Source organism: Agaricus bisporus, assembly GCF_000300575.1.
Source record: "Agaricus bisporus var. bisporus H97 unplaced genomic scaffold AGABI2scaffold_3, whole genome shotgun sequence".
NCBI lineage: Eukaryota > Fungi > Basidiomycota > Agaricomycetes > Agaricales > Agaricaceae > Agaricus > Agaricus bisporus.
The window spans coordinates 1,386,959-1,408,410 of NW_006267366.1; the positions used below are offsets into that span (position 1 = coordinate 1,386,959).

The 21,452-nt window shown below is 48.2% G+C and overlaps 5 protein-coding genes across 5 annotated transcripts; 3 read left to right on the plus strand and 2 right to left on the minus strand.

Annotated features, from left to right (window-relative positions):
- Positions 1–864: 864 nt before the first annotated feature.
- On the plus strand, positions 865–3,092 carry AGABI2DRAFT_116292 (hypothetical protein; the record flags this gene model as incomplete). The annotated part of the gene is made up of 10 exons (XM_006459253.1): positions 865–1,042; positions 1,098–1,249; positions 1,311–1,669; positions 1,722–1,793; positions 1,841–1,976; positions 2,032–2,262; positions 2,317–2,447; positions 2,495–2,643; positions 2,703–2,959; positions 3,012–3,092. 10 exons carry the CDS (start codon positions 865–867, stop codon positions 3,090–3,092), a joined length of 1,746 nt encoding a protein of 581 aa, XP_006459316.1.
- Positions 3,093–3,358: 266 nt separating this feature from the next.
- On the plus strand, positions 3,359–5,568 carry AGABI2DRAFT_191315 (hypothetical protein). The gene is made up of 10 exons (XM_006459254.1): positions 3,359–3,614; positions 3,679–3,959; positions 4,017–4,033; positions 4,091–4,209; positions 4,275–4,462; positions 4,510–4,552; positions 4,613–4,897; positions 4,962–4,985; positions 5,046–5,279; positions 5,334–5,568. Exons 1-10 carry the CDS (start codon positions 3,474–3,476, stop codon positions 5,418–5,420), a joined length of 1,419 nt encoding a protein of 472 aa, XP_006459317.1. The 5' UTR covers positions 3,359–3,473; the 3' UTR covers positions 5,421–5,568.
- Positions 5,569–6,606: 1,038 nt separating this feature from the next.
- Positions 6,607–8,898, minus strand: AGABI2DRAFT_134784 (hypothetical protein). Its single transcript, XM_006459255.1, has 7 exons — positions 8,335–8,898; positions 8,192–8,270; positions 7,964–8,144; positions 7,737–7,903; positions 7,588–7,688; positions 7,397–7,538; positions 6,607–7,336 (listed from the first exon to the last, which is right to left on the minus strand). The coding sequence occupies exons 1-7, from the start codon at positions 8,737–8,739 to the stop codon at positions 6,921–6,923; spliced, it is 1,491 nt and encodes a 496-aa protein (XP_006459318.1). The 5' UTR covers positions 8,740–8,898; the 3' UTR covers positions 6,607–6,920.
- Positions 8,899–9,430: 532 nt separating this feature from the next.
- Positions 9,431–14,660, plus strand: AGABI2DRAFT_177299 (hypothetical protein; the record flags this gene model as incomplete). Its single annotated transcript, XM_006459256.1, has 13 exons — positions 9,431–9,686; positions 9,755–9,864; positions 9,920–9,953; positions 10,023–10,771; positions 10,824–11,169; positions 11,208–11,222; positions 11,453–11,644; positions 11,708–11,851; positions 11,901–12,726; positions 12,752–12,860; positions 12,905–13,629; positions 13,687–14,521; positions 14,577–14,660. The coding sequence occupies 13 exons, from the start codon at positions 9,431–9,433 to the stop codon at positions 14,658–14,660; spliced, it is 4,425 nt and encodes a 1,474-aa protein (XP_006459319.1).
- Positions 14,661–14,991: 331 nt separating this feature from the next.
- On the minus strand, positions 14,992–20,897 carry AGABI2DRAFT_66472 (hypothetical protein; the record flags this gene model as incomplete). The annotated part of the gene is made up of 26 exons (XM_006459257.1): positions 14,992–15,108; positions 15,168–15,229; positions 15,290–15,373; positions 15,799–15,868; positions 15,937–16,172; positions 16,255–16,261; positions 16,330–16,445; positions 16,501–16,532; positions 16,585–16,842; positions 16,901–17,040; positions 17,099–17,256; positions 17,373–17,534; positions 17,587–17,616; positions 17,667–17,700; positions 17,752–17,802; positions 17,861–17,965; positions 18,016–18,043; positions 18,096–18,116; positions 18,166–18,635; positions 18,691–18,774; positions 18,832–18,969; positions 19,020–19,456; positions 19,506–19,687; positions 19,738–20,018; positions 20,068–20,385; positions 20,439–20,897. Coding segments are annotated over 26 exons (4,080 nt in total), but the record flags the coding sequence as incomplete, so codon positions are not given.
- Positions 20,898–21,452: the final 555 nt, after the last annotated feature.

Genomic DNA, 21,452 nt, shown 5'->3' on the forward strand with positions numbered 1-21,452 from the left:
TGTATTCTCCAAGTTCAACGTCCTCAACCCTGCAGTCCCTTCCCCCTGTAGAAGAATTGCAACCTTGAACTTTTCAAACAGTCAAAATCGATAGTGTCCTAGCCTCTAGGTTTAAATATGTAACTTAATGTTCAATTGTGAAACATACATTAATTGACTGTTGTTAGCATGCAAGAATCAGTAAATCATTTCATTGTGCAATCATATATAGTTGATGCTGTATTGACAATGAAACAGACATGCACATCACCACCGTCCATTATCTGACATTGCTCGCCATTCACTTGAAGTGGATGATCGTCGAGCTCATTCACTTTACTATCCTATGTTATATTATATGATACTCTTATGTCTATGTCCTCCAGATATTATTACAATACAAATCATGTCTTAATCATTACAAAAATTTCAATATGATTATCAAACCACAGTACTAAGCGGCGCAGCGCGCCGCGCAAGTGCTAGTAAATATCAACTTTTCTGCCAAGCTCCCTCTATCAAGAACTCTTGATTTCGGACACCTCGACTTAACCATCACTCCTTCGTCGGCAGTCGAGATGTCAACAGCACAGTACATATATAGTAGTTGCTAGGAAACGAACAACGAGTCGAAAACATAGACAAATTGATGTTTGGATCAACACCACTCCATAGCTCGGCCGGCTTCGCTCGATAATTATCTGGTCGGTTGTCGTACATCCTCGTACATCGCACATTCGTGGGCAGTCTCCTCTAGGAACTATTTTTCCGAATGATGCCGGGGCCGTTCTCCTGTTCCCCGGGCCCCATCTCGTTGTTAGGCCCGGATCTTTCGGCCACGCATGAGAACAGTTATTTCCTTCCATTGTCAACAAGTTCAGATCAATGGAGATTGATTCCACTCCACATATATCTAGTGCGCGGTTGATGAGGAGACCCTTACATCTTTCCTCTCCCCCACCCCCTGTTGTGCTACTTGTGCTCCCGGCAGAGCATTTTCTTTCCCTTCTCATACTCGATCTTTCACTTTCAACACCTCTTGAAGAGGATTATCTGATTTTCAGTTCATATTTCGCTATATATATCAAAGAATTCAAAATTACAAGATGCAGTTTCAGTCGTCATTTATGCTCTTGCTCACCGGCGTCTTTGTCGTTCTTTCAACACACTCTTTATCAATGCCCTGCCCATTTCTGAAACGAGGAATTCGGGCGTTGTGACTCTTCCACTCAAGCGAGTCAAAACGTCTCGCTCGCTTCACCCCCAGATCGTACGTCATTTGTATTTCTTTGGCATAGTATGTTTGGTGGATAACTGACAACCTCATGTAGCTCTTGCAGCAGAATATAAACCGTAGCAACCGTCGTCTTGCCAGAATGACCGGTCGTGATGAACCTACCACTGAAGAGCTTGAACGACATCTTGTTAGACGAGTGGCATCTGTAGAAGGGTTGGAAGGGTTAGAGAAACGCTACAATCGTGGTGGCGTACCCAAGTCCAAGGCTAAAGGTGGTGCTTCGAATAAGGGAACCTCCAAAAAGGGTAAACAATCCAAAGGCAGCAGCAATCATCAAGGCGGAGAGGGATCGACAAAAGTATCTCCTGATGTGGTTGATGATAATGGAGATCCCGCAGGCACAAGTGGCGACCCAAAAGTTGGAGGACAATTTCAAACTGGGGACAGCTCGGAGTTGGTATCGTTTCTTCTTCCAACTTGAACCACTAAGCTCAATATTTGGCAGCCCCACTACTCCAGACAGTGTCACGCAAGCCGAACCTCCCACTGCCGATAATTCCCTTGGACTCGATATCGAGTAAGCTTAGAGTTGTTATCAGCCGCTTTTTTCCTGAAGCATTGTAGGGGCCGAGATGTCGGCTACCTGGCAACCGTGCAGATGGGCACGCCACCCCGAGACTTTTCGATTCTCATGGACTCAGGTTCCGCTGATTTCTGGGTTGGCGCGGAAAATTGCCAATCAGAAGACGGAGGTGACTGCGTAAGCGCTCTTCGTGTATATCCTCGTGTTATCGTCTCACGGCTAGGTACTCCAGGGTAATCATCAGTTCCTCGGACCCCAATCTTCCAGTTCTTTCACTGACACAAAGCAGCCCTTCTCTGTTACATATGGCACTGGACAGGTCAATGGCGACATTGTAACGGATGACGTTAACATCGCTGATCTTGCACTAAAACAACATAAGTTTGGAGTGGCTCTAGTCGAAAGTGTCGAGTTTTCGGGCGATGACACTCCGTTTGATGGACTCATGGGTCTTGCGAAATCTGTAAGAAGCATTTCATAAATGAAGGCAGAGATTCTGATATCGTCGCCAATTTAGGATCTATCTCAACAACGAGTTCCTACGCCGATTGAGGCTCTGGCTGGACAGGGAGCGGTCAAAGCTGCTGTGGTTGGCTACAAGATTTCTCGCCTTTCGGACGGCAAGAACGATGGTGAAATCACTTTCGGGTTAGTAGTTTCTCCAGCAGTGAAATAGTTCTGACTCGCAAGCTTAGCGACGTTGACCCGACGAAGTTTGACGCTGCCTCCGTTGTCAAGCTACCTAACGTGAATCAGCAAGGGTTTTGGGAAGTTAAAATGGATGCCGTCTCCGTCAATGGACAGGACCTTGATTTAGCCGGTCGCTCTGCCATTCTTGACACTGGTTTGTTGGCTTCAAGTTTACCGGGGAGGGTACCGCATTTACGTTATACCTTTTCTCAGGCACTACTTTAATCATTGCACCCCAAGCTGATGCTGATGTCATTCATGCTGCCATTCAAGGATCTCAATCTGATGGCCAGGGCGGATTCACAGTTCCTTGCAACACGCAGGCCTCGGTTGCTCTTACTTTTGGCGGAACAGCGTTCAAAATCAACCCTGTCGACATAGCTTTCCAGCCTCTTGATCCCAACGACCCCAATGGTGACTGCATATCGGGGATATCAGCCGGGAACATTGGGGGTGCTCAAGAGTGGCTCGTAAGTTACTTTCACAATCAGTCTCAGCTACACTTGACGTAAATTTTGCTAGGTCGGTGACGTGTTTCTGAAGAATGCATATTTCTCTACAGACGTCGATCAGAATGAAGTAAGTCTAGCAGACCTTGTTTAGACTTTCTTTTCGAACTCGACCGGCTCGTTGAGTGCATGTACGCATAACTACTGTAATATATGGGAAATGGAGGAACTTAAAATCCAAAGGGAGTGAGTGACGATGACCGGGGCCGGCGTTGGACGCTGGACGTTGAACGAAAATGACTTACATTGGAGTTTTTGGTGCCATGAAGAGACCAGTGATGGCTTCTCGAAACGTGACTTAATAATGCAACTAGAAGCTTTGGAGGCTCCTACAAAAGCGCAGTGGTCGTGAGGCCACTGTTCCATTTTCATCCGGCGCGCAACGTTGTCAGCGACCCCATTTTTGTCATTTATCGCAGCCAATATCCTCGTCCTCTGCTCTTTTCCTCTTCACTCACTTATTCAAGGATCCGATATGAGGCTAGTCCAAGCTCTTCTCGTACTGCATATTTTCTCTCCTGGATTCTCGGCGCGACCAACAGCGTCGACTGTCTCGATTCCTCTTGGGAGAGTAAATCCTCGCATTCCTTCTATAGAAGACGTTCCTTCCTCGATAGTGAGTGGAGAGCCAAGAAATGTAGACTGAATGTGGTTCCGAAAAACAGCGAAATCTTCTCTAGCTCCATCAGCAGCATGTGAACCGGGGCGTCCGGCGATTGGCTCGTATGAAGGGAGAAGAACCTCCACCCCACCGCGAACTTTGGGCTGAAATATCCAATCGTCTGCCCAGCCATCTCAAGAACTTGGAGATCCAAAAATTGAACAATGCTGTAACTCTGATGACCGGGAATCATTCACCTTTGGGTCTCGTGTCTCCAATTGGAAGTCATAGAACCTCGACCACTACCGTAATCAAGTCAACAGCCACCGCCTTGCCTAGAAAATTAGACCTTGAGATCCGGTGAGCCTGATTTATCTGTAGTGATTGTTTCCTTTGATTTTTGAATGTTCAAATTAGATCCAATGGCATTGGATGTATGTGTTCCACGGTGAATGAACACACGAGCGCTGGTACTCATACAGCATTTCTAGATATCACTAGGGTCCAGTTAGGGACACCATCTCGGAACTTCTCACTTTTAATAGACTCCGGTTCCGCTGACTTCTGGGTCGGCGGTGAAGGCTGTCGTGCCGACGACGGCCAAAGTTGTGTATGTGGCTTTGATCATAGCACAAACAAGAGCTGACGATTTTTTCTTATTCTTTTTTCCTGTAGGGCAATCACACATATCTAGGGTCGAATAGCAGCTCGACTTTCAAAAACTTGCACAAACCCTGGACAATCAGGTATAATACTGGTGAAGTTTCTGGGACTATTGTCAGGGATGATATTACTGTGGCGGATTTGCATCAGAAAGGGTTCGAGTTCGGGGTGGCTTCACTTGAAAGTTCCGAATTTACTGGGTAAGACGTTTACTAGAAGATGTAGTACTAAGATTAAGTAATTGCAGGGAGGATGTTCCCTTCGATGGACTCGCGGGTCTCGCCAAATCTGTGAGACATTTCTTTTTTTTTTTCAACTCTCCCGTTCGTTCATGTTTCAAAATTTTGTAGACGATTTCCAGGCAACAAACGCTCACCCTTGTTGAAAGTCTTCGTAAATCTGGCGTTTTAAAAAAATCCATAGTCTCATTAAAAATACCTCGCCTCGCCGATGGTAAACATGATGGTGAGATGACACTGGGTGGTATGAACCCCGCAAAATATAATGCAGCTTCTTCCGTCGTGGTCGGGAATGTCAATCAATTTGGGTTCTGGGAAACTCCAATCAGTCAAGTCAAGATCGGAGGTAAACCAATTGGGTGGACGAATCGAACAGGAATCTTGGACACAGGGACTGTGCGTATACACTGTTCCGATCTTTGATTAAGCACAATGTCCTGAACGTCATCGACCCTTCAAGGCACTTATACTTGCACCTAGTCAAGTAAGAAACGTTCAGGCCCTTCACATTGTATTATCTAACACTCATCCTGGACGTCATCAGGATGTAGACGCAATTCATTCAAAGATCTCTGGGGCGAAGAAAAGGGACGGAAGCTGGACCGTACCCTGCAGGACTAAAGTGTCCCTTTCACTTACTATCGGCAATGTCGACTTCCCTATCGATCCTCGAGATCTCGCTTTCATTCCTCTCGACTCCGACGACACCGAAGGTGATTGTTGGTCTGGCATCAGTGCAGGCACGGTCGGGTTGTTCCAGTTACAGACAACACGGCTGGTATGTGACATCAAGTCAATTACTCGGATAGTGCCAGCTAATCTGCCGCTTAAGCTCGGAGACACATTCTTAAAGAATGTTTACCACAGCATGAATGCGGATGAAGGAAAGAATGAGATTATGTTTGCAAAACTCAGGTAGACGCTTTTCAGCTATCTTTAAAGCTATTTTTGTAGTTGTTATTTCTTGTAGACGCTATGTATTGTTTTTTTCTTTCTTCTTGTTATTGTTCTCTTGCCTTGTCAATACCACCACTTATTTATTCAACTTCTGATCAATTTGGCATTCCGACCTCATTTGATCGCGAACCACTCTTCCGAACCAAAACGAACCAAACACCGATTACTGTTCGTTCCTGGTTCGGGTCGAGTCCTCGGCTAATCCACATTGTTCCCGTTTGCTTACATCGCAAGAAGAAGAAAAAACATTTTGTCTTTCGACAAGAAAATAAACCTCCCTATAACTTAACAACACATAGAGGTAGCAACATCGCATTTAAATCATTTTCATATATTTGATTCGTTACACACACAATGAGCCGGATTTGTCCATCTGCCTCTAGTAGTAGGCTGATTCCTGGCTGATACAGATACGGCGCAGTCAGGGGAAGGAAAAGACTCGTTCACTGCTAGCGTGATTAACCAGGTACTGAACGGCTGGATAATTCCAGTGGATGATGCTGTTAATCATTGTCCATCGCTCCGGGCAACAGCGAAAGATGTTGAATATAATAACGATATGTTATTGAATTGCGAGTGTGATTCGTGCGAGGGTAAGAATAAGTTGAACCGGGGACGCGGGACGAATCGTCACTTGAAAAGCATCGATAGGTTAGGTATGTTAGTTGCCAGCTGTCCGTGAGAGGCAAAGAGCAAATTCTTTTTTTGTCCGTCATACGTTCTCAATCAGCGCCGACAATCTACCAGGGATCATTAAGAATGTTCGACTCGAAATGTAATGAGCAAAAAGGCAACGTACTATCGCAGTAGTTTCGATCTTAAAAATCACCATCATTCCGTCGTTTCCGCTTTACCGCGGAGGAGTCCGATTGCGCTGTTGAATGTTTGAAGTAACGAAAACGATTGTTGTCGCCACGACCCTGCAGACAAAGCAGAGGATTCTATCTAGATTGAAGTGCTAGGAAACGTGCAGTAAGAAAGAATAAAAAAAACGAAGGCTGGACACAAAACATATACGAAGAATTGTGTGAAAACGAATGTGCAAATATAGCGAACAATGAACACCTGTGAAATCAAGACAGGCCCTATTGACAAGAAACTGGTATGTACGACAGTGATTAAAAAAATTATGACAACAATTGCAAAGTAGAAAAAAAGACCTTTGACTTGAGTACTACAACTACTAATGGAACAACAAATATTAGCTATTGGGGGGATTCATTGTTGCGGCGCGGGGTGCGGGTGATGCTGGAATGGTGGGCATTGCGAATTGTGGTACAACTGGAGAGTTGAATAAGGTTTGCGAACAACAAGCGGATGACAGATTTTGTTTCACAATACATTGGGGCTGTAGTTTTGACATATGCATGCGCGCATGTGTATGGTATGAGTAAGATGAGTGGGCAAGTGAGTTGATCAAAAGAGTGATCCGAAAGCAACAGCATGCAGGTGAATCCTGAATTCAATAATCATCCCGAGGGATAGCTAACGAAAAGTAGGGGTGATTCAGTGCCTCTCGTACCGTGATCCGTTGAGCGGGATCAAAGGCGAGTAACCGTTGCACTAGATGTAAGAATTGCTTGTTGACCTCATCGTATGGAGGGATGACTTCATATAAAGGCCGAGTGCCGCGAACATCTCGCTTACTCTGCCGACTAGCTTTCGGTTTCGGCCAATCGAGTCGACCTTCTTTGAAAAACTCGGGTTTTGATCGCTGGCCGGCGTGGGCAAAGCGTTCCGGCATTTTACCCATGACCATTTCCATCATAGCGAGATGTTCTAGATTGTCGTGGGTTTGATAGAGTGCCACTCCTGTGTAAAATTCAACTAGGATGCATCCGAGGGAGTATGCGTCGCATGGGAACGACCAGCCGAGTCCTGGTCATTTGTTAGTCAGGTTGACATGCGGTGCAACCATCATCATTCGCGGTAACTCACCGAGTATAATCTCAGGAGCACGGTAATGACGTGTTGATACCACAGTAGAATGGTATTCCGACTCGAACGTAGCAGAACCAAAATCTATTAGACGAATCTCGGTGGAGCGAAGGATACGCTTGGGTTTAGTAGGAGCATTCCGCTGCCATTGAAGGTGAGCTAAAGTGGAGCAAAAGGCGCCCAAAACTTGCCTTGTTTGAAGATGGGACGTGAATAACTTCAGAGTCGTTGTGTACTAGGAGAATATTTTCCGGCTTCAGATCAGTATGGATAAGACGTAGGTCGTGCAGAACTGACAACGCTTAGCAATGTGAAATAATGTATGGCAAGGGAGACCTACATGCAACACTGCCCAGGAGTTGTCTAGCAAAATCCTGGATGTGGTGCCGCGGAAATGGTGCAAACTCATTTTCCTTTAGGAAATCGTATACACACATTCCAAGGAGTTCAGACACAAGGCATATGTGGTTACGATGATCAAACCAATGCAGGAGGTGTATGCATTTGCTGTCATCAGATCGTTGAGTCACGGCATTCCGGAATCCAGCGAGCGAGTAGTCGACCTACTTCCGGTTCATAGGATCACGCTCCTTTAACCTCTGAAGGACTCGGATTTCAATCTTGCTGGCATCGCGATATTTGGGTATCGCACGAATGATCTTGATAGCCACTCTCGCGTTAGTTTGCGTATCGACAGCTTCTACAACTTTGCCAAAGGTCCCTTGTCCGAGTAGTTTGACCGTGCGATCTGCGAGAGCGTGAGGATAATGGTGTGGGAATACAAGTGAGACGCACAGCGCCGGAAAATCAGGTCGTCGGGGACGATGATATAGTGTCCCTCTTTGTCATCACAGGTGGAAGCGCCCTTGGACGCCTAAGAAAACGGCGCCGACAAAGCGTCAGTACGTCATCGAAACAAAATAGAGGCGTATACGGACATCATCTGGGACTACGCCATTCCTGAAATCGTTTGACTTTGGGGGGACGAGAGCCTGGATTTGATGAGGGTGGTGCACAGGCTTCCTGGGAGGGGGCGCACGGACCTCCTCTTGAGGGTCTCGTTTCTGTCTCTTGGGAACAGGGGCGGTGATCGAGGACGACGTTGAGGAGAGCGCTTGAGCTTCGGCGGCGGCCCGTGCCCTTGTGCGAATGGGGGCGGAAAAAATGGGGGGTTGGTATGATGAAGAATAATTTGGATGAGTTGTGGCAGGCGAGATTGTAGCGGGTGGAGGTGTATCCTCGATGACGATGACTTCGCGGAGTCTGCCATCGCTATCGAACTCCTGGACCTCGCTATACTGCACGGAGTATCGCGCTGCACGCTTCCGCTTGCGTGTGCCCATTGGTGGTGTAGGCTTTACGCTTGGGCCCGCCGGGTTGGAATTGACGGTACCATTGATGGGCTGGCGGGGGTACTGGGCCACAACCTGGGGGGGAAGCGGGTGCACCGCTGCCGACATTGTCTGGGTGGTAGTGAACGACGTGGTGGAAGAGGACAAGGGGAGAAGGCTGGGTGCTTGCAGAGCCAAATGTAACCTGAACAGTGTAGATGCCCTTTGTTGCCGCCTGTTTGCAGCCGAGCTGGTTCGGTTCGCCCAAGTCACATGCACAGCCGAGCCAGCGCGCGCAAACACGGCCAAGCAGCCTTAGCACACCGTCCCCGACGACGAGCACTCGCCCCCGTCTCTCTCTGCAACCCCAACACCCCCGGCATCGCACCGGGCTGCACTCGATGCCCGGTCTTGCTTTTCCTGCCAACGGAACCCTCACCCCGGACATTCCAGACTCCACCGTCTTCCCCGCTACTCCCCTCGACGATATTCCAATCGACCCCGCCCTCAGTGAAACTCCCGTCGACGCTGTGCTGCTGTCGGAGACAACACCGTCATTATCTCCTCATGTATGTACAACTCTTGTGTCGCTTCGGTTTCTCGAAACGCGTCTATCGCGTCTCGTTCATTACTTTTTGACATAACACACATCTTTGTTTCGCAGGAACCCTTACCGCATGTCCCGCCTCCGGAATTCTCGAATATGCATGCTCTGCCTCCCGATCAATGGTCCCAAGACAGGCTACCAGAAGGCGATCCGTTTGCACCGCAAAATACAATACCGTACCTTCCTATCATCACTCAATCGCCTGTACCCCAACACCCCCTCAAACCCCTAAAAAAGAAACGACGTCTCCATCGACGTGATGAGAAATGCAGTTTCTGCCAAGGCAATGACGCGAGGAATAAGAATGGGAAGCCGGAGCTTATGGTGACTTGTTCGGAGTGCGGCCGCAGCGGTATGTGTTTTCCCCTATTTCCGACTTCATTACGTTTTTGATTTCATGGTTTTGCCCGTTCGGCTTAGGTCACCCCAGTTGTATGGAACTCTCCAAGATTGGTGAAATGATTCGAACCTATCCATGGAAGTGTATCGAATGCAAAAACTGCGAGCTTTGTGGCGACAAGGGTGACGATGTGCGTCTTGTCTTCATTCTCGGCTAGGTGAGAGTTTGCTCAATACATTAATTAGGAAAGGATCTTGTTTTGCGACGGATGTGATCGTGGTATGTGTATACGGAAACTCCTTGGAGATCAAACCCTTCTTTGCTAAGCGCGGAATACAATACATACAGGGTGGCATTTCGACTGCATGCAACCTCCCATCAACGAATTACCCGAAGGCGAATGGTATTGTCCACCTTGTCAAAACGCTGCTGCCCAACACTATTTCTCTCGCCCACCACCGGAAATCTTTACCGAAGACCACCACATTCCTCTTGTCCCACCACTACCTTTCGAGTCTAACCGTGAACACTCCGTTGCTTCATCATCTCGTTCCGACCCTCCAATGCCGGTAACTAAAACAAGAGGACGACGGCGAAAGAATCCCAAACGAATATCGACACCAGTCGTGAATGGTGAAACAGGCATGGGGGAAGACGCGGATGTCGATGTGGGGGGGACTCCGGGGCCGCCTGCTCCAAGAGTACAACCTCGCAAGCGAGGCAGACCACCCAAGTACCGGCCCCCACCGAAAGTTGAAGTAACCGAAGAAGATGCAGAGGGAGAGACAGAAGGTGTGGAGCAAGTGGATATTGAGGAAGAGGATGCTGGTGACGAAGTTGAGGCTACACCAATACAGCCACGAACGTCGCGGAAACGGAAACGCGAGCGAGAATTGGACTCTTCGCCCACTATACCTCGCGTTCGACTTCGCCTTCCAACGACTCGTAATAGCGTGAAGGGAAAGGAGAAGGAGGAAGCGGAAATGCTCGGAGGGATATTTGACGGGGTATTGAATTTAGAGGATGGGGATACGAGTAAGACGACGATAGTGAACCATGATAAGCAGTTATTTGAAAGGAGTCGGATGGAGGCCGAGGTTCGTCGTTGTCTCATTCTGACGTTTTTACCACTTTACAACTCTTGGACAGAGAAAACTTGCGCCACCATTGCCTCCTCCCTCCGCCACCAGTACAACATCCAGCAGCGCTCTCAGTCGATCCTCGATATCTGTTTCGGACACATCCACTATTGATTTTCCTTCCACTAATTCATTCCGTCCGACACGGTCGTCGACTCTCCAACACGCCCAATTCCAACCGACCCCTTCACCAGTACCGTCGACACCAGGTGGATTATACACGATTACGACTCGGAATGATCCCGAGACGTTGAGGATCAAGACGATACGATTTGGGCAGTATGATATCAAGACGTGGTATGATGCACCTTTTCCGGAAGAGTATGCGTCGATACCCGATGGGAGAATGTGGATATGTGAGTTTTGTTTGAGGTATATGAAGAGCCGATTTCAGGCGATGCGGCATCGGGTGAGTAGTTGTAGAATCATGAGGGAGCAAAGTGCTCATGGTTTATCAGCTTAAATGCAAGGTCCGTCATCCGCCCGGAGACGAGATCTACAGGGATGGAGGGATATCTATTTTCGAAGTTGATGGACGGAAAAACAAGGTAAAGTGACGAGTTGTGATGGATGAAGTTTGCTGACAACATTTGAAGATATATTGTCAGAATCTGTGTTTGTTGTCCAAGATGTTTTTAGACCACAAATCGCTATTCTACGATGTTGAACCGTTTCTATTCTACGTGATAACCGAGGTGGATGACACGGGAGCGCGGTTTGTGGGCTATTTTAGTAAAGAGAAGCGAAGCCTGAAGGAGTGGAATTTGAGCTGCATTATGACATTACCGGTGAGGCAGAGACAGGGATGGGGAAACCTGTTGATCGATTTCAGTGCGTCACCCAAGAGCTGTGTAAAGGTGGCATGGGAAAGATGATTGATATGATGATTCGCAGGTTACCTGTTGTCCAAGGTGGAAGGGCGTACAGGGTCGCCTGAGAAGCCGTTGTCGAGCCTTGGGGCACTCGGGTATAAGAACTATTGGACGTTGGCAGTAATGCGGTACCTGGAACATGGGCCAGACCATCCCCGGTTGGAGGGTGAGTGTGGTTTGGACCGTCGAGACAGGGGACTGACTTTTTTGATTAGATATCAGTTCGGCAACTGCAATGACGGTGGAAGACGTTTACGAAACGCTGGTGCAGCAGCATATGATCTTTACGCGAGAACCTACGCCGCCGCCGATAAAGCCAAGCCCAGGGCAGGCTATTCGGATCTCAAAGGGCCGAAAAAACTCGTCACAGACGATCACGACACTGCGGAGGTCGAAATCAACCCATCAGATGCACAGGGCGCCGTCGCGTCAGGAAGTGGCGGTGAATGGGCATGGAATGTTTGTGCCGCCGCGGTATTATGAAGTGCGGTTTGAGCGAGACAAGGTGGCGTCGTATGTCCGAAATTGGGAGGGAAAGGGGTATCTGATACTGAAAGCGGAGAAGCTGCAGTGGACGCCGTATTTGTTGACGCGGAGTGCGATTGAGGAGGCCAAGGCGAAGGAAAAGAAGATGAACCATGGGAAGGAGAATACGTTTTTGAATGGGAGACACGAGGTGGGTGATGAGTCGCCGGCGGTGGTGAATGGGGATGTGGATGCCGAGGGAGAGGAGGATGAGCTGCCGGTGATGCCGCGGCGGAGAAGCGGACGGCGGGAGGGGACGGCGACGCCGAAGCGGGCGGAGGAGGACGGGCGTGTGACTCGGCGGCTGCGGAGTGGGGTAGGACGGGAAACGCCGACGCCGGAAGATGCGCGTGCCGCGCGGTGGCGGAATCGGATGGCGCGGAAGGAGGAGGAGGATGAGGAGGATGAGTCTGGCGTGGGTGGGTCTGAGTGGGGGTGCATAGGCTTGGGAGAGCTGGGAGACGAGGACGCGGAGGGGAGTTCGGAGGAGGGGGACGGGGTATATAGCGTGGTAGAGTAGGGCGTGGGAGTGTTTGTGCAGGCGGCTCGGTTGCGAACTGGACTGGCACGGTTTGAGTGGGTCGACGATGCAATACAGCCACCTGCCGATCCCAGAGCGCCGCGACTCCAACCTCGACAGCAACGCCAACGTACGTCCACCGCTTTCTACTTGCACACCACTCACCGCCTCCAGACGCCCTTCCAGACACACCAGTCCATTGGCCAGGCCCTGGGCAGCCACATCCCACCCCAGTACCACCGCGCAGACTACCGCAACCTTTCCACCTCGCCCCCCTCTCACCAGCAACCCCCACCCGCTCACTCTCCTCTCACCTTTACCGTCCCCGCAGCCACCTCACCCGCCATCAAGCGCAAGCCTGTCGATAACCCCATCCCCCAACAGGTCCTCAAGCGCAGACGCGACACCGACGATGCCGACCCCTACGACCTCGACCCCGCTGGCCAGGGCGCAAAGCACTGGACCGACGAGGAAAAGACCAAACTCTTCACCTGGCTCATGGGCCCCGGCCAGGACGAGCACTGGAACGCCCTCCGCGCCACAAAAAATTCCTGTCTCCGCGAGGCATGTCTCCCCTCTTGCCGTAATGCCGCCCCGCTCACCTTTTTTTTTTTCCCTTTTCCACAGTGTGCCCAGGAGGTCTTTGACGGCAAAAAGACCTATCAGGCCCTCAAGGGCTGCTACGAGCGCAACTTTAACCTCTTCAAACAGATCTATGCTTTTGAGCAGCATCACTCCCCCAACAATGACCTTTCCCAGTTTAGCGAAGCGGATCGATTAAGAGAGTACGAGCGCCGACTTGCTGCCGCCCGCAAGGCCGGCTGCGACGTCGGCAACATCACCGCCCGTACCATCGAACACTGGCACCGAAGGGGCTGGTACAGCCTGTTTTACCGCCGGTGCGTTCTCCCGTCCCTGACCCTGCTCTTTCCTCGTATTTACGCACCTCTCCACAGATGGCATGGCGATCCTGCCACCACGCGCCCCAGCCAGTCTCGAAACAACGCCAGCGCTAACAACAACGGTCCCGTGGACGATGGAGACCCGGACGATGACCACGCGCCACCACCTCCTCCGCAAACGCATCACCACCACCATCAATCCCACCAGCCCACTCAACCTCAACCACCCTCACAGCCACAGCAGCACCAACCGCAGCAGAACACCACCACCACGGGCCTCGATTTCTCCACGGATCCCACAAGCGCAATCACCAATGGCATGAATGGATTCACGCCTCACATCAATTACATCAATCCACAAACCCTTCGCGATCCCCTCGTGCCACCATCGCCTGCTACCGTCCCGACCGGCCCGAGCAACACCACACACCTTGCACTCGCTGGTGGTCCATCTTCCTCTGGCGCTGCCGCCAATGGTGCTGCTTCTTCGTCTTCTACTTCTAGTTCACATCCTCACATCTCAAATGTCGTCCATCATGCTTCTTCTCACCCAGCTGCGACAAATTCGACCACAGTTCCGCCCTCCGCACCTTCCAATTCTTCTTCTTCCGCACTGAATCCATCCATCCCGTCGGCAAGTCCCGGTGACTCGCCTGTCGTCAATCTGTCAGTCACTCAGACTATGCTTTCGACTTTTCTCCAGTTCCTGCAGGTGCAAACACAAACCGGTAAGATGAAGTTGGAATATCTGAGGAGGAGGGAAGAGAGAGAAGAGAAAGAAAGTATGCAGAGGAGAGAATTAGAGAGACTCAAGTTGGAGCGAGAATCTGCGGAATATGAACGTTCGAAGCACTCGGAAGACACGAAACAAAAGACGGCAAAAGCTATCGTAAGTCTTTATATCGGTACTTTTTGATGGGCTCACCAATCCTTATATCATGCAGGAACTCATCAGTAATCCTCAAATTGATGATTCAGTCAAACGCGCGGCTAGCGATTTTTTGAAGAAACAGTTCTTAATAGACTAACGTCATTGGTTTTTTCTTTCCTGTTTTGTACTCTTGCTGTCCCATTTTTGTTTCCCTCTTTACTGATAATATCTATATCCGGTTGTTCTTACTTACTCAGTAGTCTTGCTTACAACCATCTATCTACCTAACCCCTGTCTGTATTTACGACCCCCGTTTTTTTTTTTTAACCATGAGACTTTTTTTCCCCCGGACGGTTCGGTTCCTTTCTCTCGTTTGGTCTGCTCATAAGGAAAAAGTTGTATAACGAAAGCGAACAATCGAAACGGTTCTAAATTTACTTTCTATCTTAGTTTGTTTGACTTGTTGTTGTTACAAAGGGTAGTATTGACTATGATTTGACCCTTTTGGCCAGTTTGATATCATCGAGAGTGATGGCGGAACGCGAGCACATTCCATGGAATATCCCTTTTTCGTTCTTGAATAAGTCTTCTGGTGTATCGAATTCCTATGAGATAAGTTTTATGAGAGAGTGAGAGAAGGGCAAATAAAAGGCTTTTTTTTTACAGCGATTTGACCAGCGTCTAGGACACATATCCGATCATAAGAAATAATCGTACGTAGTCGATCTAAATAAAGAGACAACATAAGATTGAGTTGAACTGTTCATTTAATAAGGAAAAACGCACGAGCTATACAAAGAATAGTTCGATCTTTGAATTCATACGCGATCGTATCTTGGATATTCCGGTCCGTCTCATAATCCACAGATGCTAGAAATTCAAAAGAAAAAAACCGAACCCGTTAGTTCAGTTCACCGCAAAAAGTCAAATTAAAACGAAAAGGCGGGGAGGTCACGATGCGGGGTTCACGGGATAGATTTTGTCACATGTCAAATCCCCGCCCCTTGGTTTGGGTTTCCAGAAACTTTTAGCCCCAACTGTGTTTTTTCTTTTGATTTTGATGGGGGGGAGAGAGAATGAGTTGAGTTACGAGGGTTCCAAAGTGGCCCGAGCTTGGCTAAACCACTTTCGATGTATCTCTTATTCCATCATGAACCCAAACCAAACTCGGGCTCCACACTTTCATTCTGCCATCTCGGAACCCGAATTCAGTTCCACAAGTGTTCGGATACCGATTCGGGCAAAGGCTTCGCGGCATCTCATCCCGAACGAAAATGCAAGAGATGTATACTCACCGGTAGCTTCATCTAAAATTATAATCTTGGAATTCTTGACTATTGCACGAGCAAAAGAAACCAGCGATCGCTATATGATGCAGGGTTTCATATTCATTCAGTCAAACATCTTACTGACTTGACTTGTCTCACACGTACCTGTCCAATTGACAAGTTCGACCCTTCATCTTCAATAACACTATCCAAATCGAACCGGTTTACAGCTGCATGAGTGATACTCTCCCCTTCTTCCGAAATTGCACTAGGTGTGGCAATCCGATCTCGTTTGGTTTCCGTATTTGAAGGTACCAGGTACGACCGTTTGAGTGCGTCCCAAAGCGTGGCATCGTCATGGAGATTAAAAGGGTCAAGGTTCGACCGCAGTGTACCCGAAACTGAACGTCCCCGAAACATATCCAAATCAGTCCTATCCAGAGAATCGAACTCGAAGCTGTTTTTACACAAAGTCGTACTCACAGAGAAGCTGCAAATATGATGGCAATCATGAGCTGTTCGGCACTTTTCCGATAAGGGAACTCATTAGATGCTTACCGGATCCTGAGGAATAATAGAAAGGGCATTTCGAAGATCAGAGAGTCCTATTTTTGCAATATCAACTCCGTCAATTAGAATTGAACCAGACGCCAATTCGACCAGTCGGTAGAGTGCTAATAGACAGTGGTATAAGCTGTTTAGTTATCTCTAATGCGTCCAATGACATACCTGTCATGATTGAACTCTTTCCTGCACCTGTCCTGTAATTGACGTTTCAGTTCTGATGCCGAAGCGGAAAGAATCACTACGAACCTCCCAATAATGCCAATCTTCTCACCGGCTCTTACATCCATAGATATTCCTTTGAGTACCGCTGGCAATCCTGGCCGATAATTTAAAAATATGTTTTTCAGCTCCACACGACCTCCTGCTGGCCAGGGAGCCTGCGGCTTCGCCTCAGGTGCTTCATGTGCCGCTTCTTGCTCAATTTTTTGACCATAGTACACAATCCGTTCGACGGAGTTCATATTATTCTCGACTTCGGCACTTTGGCGAACCAGGAAACCAAACCTTGATTCCCGGTTTGTCAGCTCATCCATCCAGCTATACATACAAGTATACAACTTACGCTTGCTGCACAGTCAGAATGTATGATAGCACTACACCAGTTTGCGATGGCGAAATTGTAAATCGAGTACCGACACTGAGCATGCCAACCGTGAAGGTTAATAGAGCACCGAGGAAATCTAGACGGATGCCAAGCCAACGCTACCATAAGTCTATTTCAGTCCCATGCTGAACCTATGAAACGATTATTCAAGCAAACCTGGTTGGTAACCGTCAGCCAATATGCCCGATTCTCGATGTCGAGGCGTTTCACATTTTCAGCTTGGAACCTTTCGACCTCACCATATGCTCGGATTGTGGCCAACCCGGATAAACTTTCAGAAAAGTGAGAGTACAGAGAAGACCTCAATATAGCATCTGATAGATGTCCAGTCAGGTCCCCTAAAGTTCAGTATCAACGGTAAATCATACCCAATCGCTGAATCGGCGAAAGTGTGAGCCAATCCTCTTCTTTTAGCAAGTAAACTACTGACGGACCTTGAGTTCACGGGCACTGGCACGGTAGAAGGCAGCAGCATATAAGTAGACAACCAGAATCACCGCAACAGCGAGAAGGAACCAAGGTTGAACGATGGATACTAGGACAATGGCGCCAATTATGTTGGACATTGTTAGCAAAAACATTCGCAATGAGTCTAAGCAACAACCATTTAAAAGATGAAGTGTCACAGGAAGTAAATGACGGACCTGCAAGGACGTTGTCCATATTATCAACGTCTAAACACCAGTCCAACCTCAGTTCAAACAATGCATTACCATAAGCATACCTTTTGAAAACCTGTTCATTATTCGGCCGAGGGGCTGGCCGATTTTCATAAAAATTAAAATCGAAGTTCAACCAAATATACTTACCGTAGTCTCGAAAAATGACATCGGAGCATGCAACACGCGATCGATAGCAGTCTAAGATGGTGGTTTAGGCGGAAGTTTGTTCTGTTAAAAAAAGCAAAAGATAACTAACCCTGAACAACCGCCGCGACGAATAGAACGTCAGTAGTGCGAGCACACACATCACGAAGAAGTATGTAAATGTTTGGGATACACCGAATACCGCATAAATACCCATCTTAGGTTCAAAGCAATTAGATATGGCGAGAGTGGAGGGTCTAAGCTCACGTAGAATCTTGGCGGACGAGAGAAAGCCCTTCGAAGAGTATCAGTATACCTTGCTTTGTGCTGATTATTCATGAACTTACATTTCCTGCCACCAAACGAGCCTGTATCAAAATGTATCAACGTATTGGGTCATGTAAAGTTTATGCTCACCAGTAAGATGAGAGTACGGTTGCTACTTGAGACAAGCACATACCCAGAACCAACAGAGGGACAATGATTCCCCCCGAGGCCGCCTTCAGATAGAGTTTGTAAACTTCTCCGCTAACCGAACCGACACTGCGTTCTTCTGTCTGCATCAGAGCCCTCCCACTACTGTTTCGTTTATTGGGTTCAGTCTCTTTAACAACACCTCCAGCTTTTTCCTCCGACTTTTCCTGATTTGGGGCACCAGACACAAATTCGTTGATAAGCCGAGAGAATTCTTTTCCATGACCCATCACTTCTGCATAGGTACCCTTTTCGGCAATTTGACCGTCGGAGAGGACATAGATGTAATCAAACTCAGGAAGAAAGTGAAGGGCGTGTGTAACAAGAATTCTTGTTTTCCCCAGAGATGTAGTCTTGAACACGTTTTGAAAAACTGCCTTGCCAACGTGCGCATCTAATGCCGAAAATGGGTCCTGCAGACGAAGCCGTCATTCTAGCGAGATTTTTTGTCAAGAAATATGAACGCACGTCAAAGATTTGTATGTCGGTATCACAGTAAATGGCACGGCATATATTGATTCTTTGCTTCTGTCCGCCTGACAAAGAGATTCCCTGGAACGGAGACAATGAATTTGTATATCTTATAGCGTGCTCACGAGCTATGCTTACCCTTTCCCCGACTTCTGTCAAGTCACCATCAGGCAACATGGCGAGGTCATGCTCCAGACAAGCATCCTTGATTGCTTTCCAATATCTTACTGATTCGAAAGGTCGCCCAAAACACACGTTCTCGCGAACTGTAGCATTCTAATAGATATGGGAGGTTGATCTATAGAAAGACTTACCAAAAGACATACCTGGATGAACGCGTTTTGAGAGCAGTAAGCGACGGTGCCTCCGAAGATAACTTGCCCAGACGTGCGTCGCATTTCTCCTATCAATCCTTGCAAGAAGGAACTCTTGCCGCTACCGACAGAGCCCACAATCGCAACAAGTTGACCCCTGGCGATTTCAAGGTTGATAGTCGACATAGTGAAAATCTTTTCTGTTCGTTGGGAACTTCCGTCGGGTTTTTGAGGGGTTGATTGGTTTTTATCGGCCTTGTGTTTCTGTGAAGAGATACCCTCATCACTCGGTTCAGGTGTCTCCCAAGTAAATGATGCATCTTGAACGCGCAATGCAACAGCCTGGTTGTGGTCGATGACGCGAGTGCCTTCCAGCAATTCAGCTTCGAAAATTTCATTCAGGCGAGTGATGGCTTGGGCGGCATCAGCTATCGTGCTCAGTGACATCGCTGAGAGTAGATTAACATCGGCTGCCGGAATTGAGAATTGGATACCCACGTAAGAACATTAGTGGTAGCCGAAGCAGATTGAAAAGAGACAGGGAAGCAAAGATAATGCCTGGGTCTAAAGGGTGTCCTGAAGCTGAATAAACGACGAAAGCAAGGACTGAGGCTAATGCCGGCATGCTCATGGCCACCGCATTGTTTGCAGCACGGATTATCAGTAGGTTCCGTATGTGACTACGAAATACAGTCAGCGACCATCAGCTCCAGGTCATGGAATTTCGCACTTTAATTCTCTTTTCCGGTAATCCATAATACGAGCAAGAAAAGAATTCTCCCAAGCAAAGAATTTTATGATTTTGATGCCTCCCAAGAGTTCTTGTAAGAGTTTGGCCCTTCGATCCGTCCAGAACATAGCTTTTTTCCGGCTTGAGAAAAACGATTTCATGGCTTGGAGCTGTATTGGTGTCACGAGGACGAAAAAGCCGAACCCCACCAGTGCCGAAGGTCCTAGATTGATCAAGAGGAGGGCCAAACAGAGAACCATCTGAATAGGTCCGGCCCAAGACTAGGAAAACTTTAGGAAGGCTTTCATAAGGCTGTTTCGAGTCTCGCACCATATGAAAGTAGCCACAGCAAAAATCGAGGCGGGACACGTCTGTGGAGATGAAATTTACTATTCTACCGTTAGGGAGTGAGGAACGAGCCCGAGTCGTGAGTCGTAACGACCTAGTATAAATCGCAGTTATGAGACCACCGCGAACCAAAATTCCGGTGGATGCAGCACGGTAGAAAAAATGATGTGTACAAATTGATGCACACGTTTGCATGATGAAGAGGCAGAATACCAGTCCAATTCCCTTGCCGATTGGAGGAGTAGAATTTGTTCCTGAGTGTCTTCCTGCATAGGACTCGATACCGAAGTCGACGATAGCCTATCACAAATTCAGCCAGTGCATGGACGCGCAGGCGATCTGATGATGCATACTTTTACGACCAAGGGGGTAGTAATCTGTGCTGTATCCGAGATGACCTTCAGCACCCCTGCTGACCAGAACCACCATTTGACGCTGTCATTGATGGCGAAAACCAAGCTGGGTCGCTTTTTCCCTGTGTTCGTTCGCCATTCGTGCTCTAGCTCCTTACGCTTGCCTTTCAACATCCACAAAACGGACCTCCAACCCGGGCTGATCTTTCCAGCAGCCAAGCGTTCATTATAATCTTTCACTTCATTGACCCTCTTGTCATACGACACATTGATCTTTTCTGCAATCTGGGCCGCGGAACGGGAGTCTTGTAATTTGTATACATCCGTGGCTTCGAGACGGCGCGCATAACCAAGTCCCAAGAGAGAGGTAATCCAACCAAACGTCAGAAGCGAGAAAAATGATGCAGTAGCTTCTGGTATCAAACTGGCTTCATCAAGCGACAATTTTGGCGGCGGAGGCGGTTTTGTGGAGGTGAAAGGTACACGTTGCCATCTAATGTCGCATTAATACAGTAATGATCGACAAGGTGGTGAACAACACTGATGACGCACTTTGATCGATCATGAACGCGTATCACCCGCGTCGGCGCCTGCTGTTCAAGGTCGTCTTTCCCGTCATCACTTAAGCTCAACTTGCCAATGTCCTCCTTTGACATGGGCATATAAGACGGTGACGAAAGGCGAATGTCCCACAGACCTGAGACAAAAATCCTCGTTAAAAGCACCTCGCACACCCATGATGAGATTGGACGGCTCCATCTCCGCAGCATAATCCTGCTGACAAGCTCATAACAAACTTGTAACTGATGTTCCCAGAGACACGGACTTCTCAACGGCAAACCGATTCGTCGACATATCTTGTCCGTTGGTTCATGACATCCATGAGATGAATTTCGCTGAGGTGCCCGACAAATCTAGAAAGGAAATCAAGTTGGACAGCAATTGCCAGTCGGCAGACTCAGATGGCAGATGGCAGAGCGACTGCCAACAGATTTACTAGAAATATACATGACT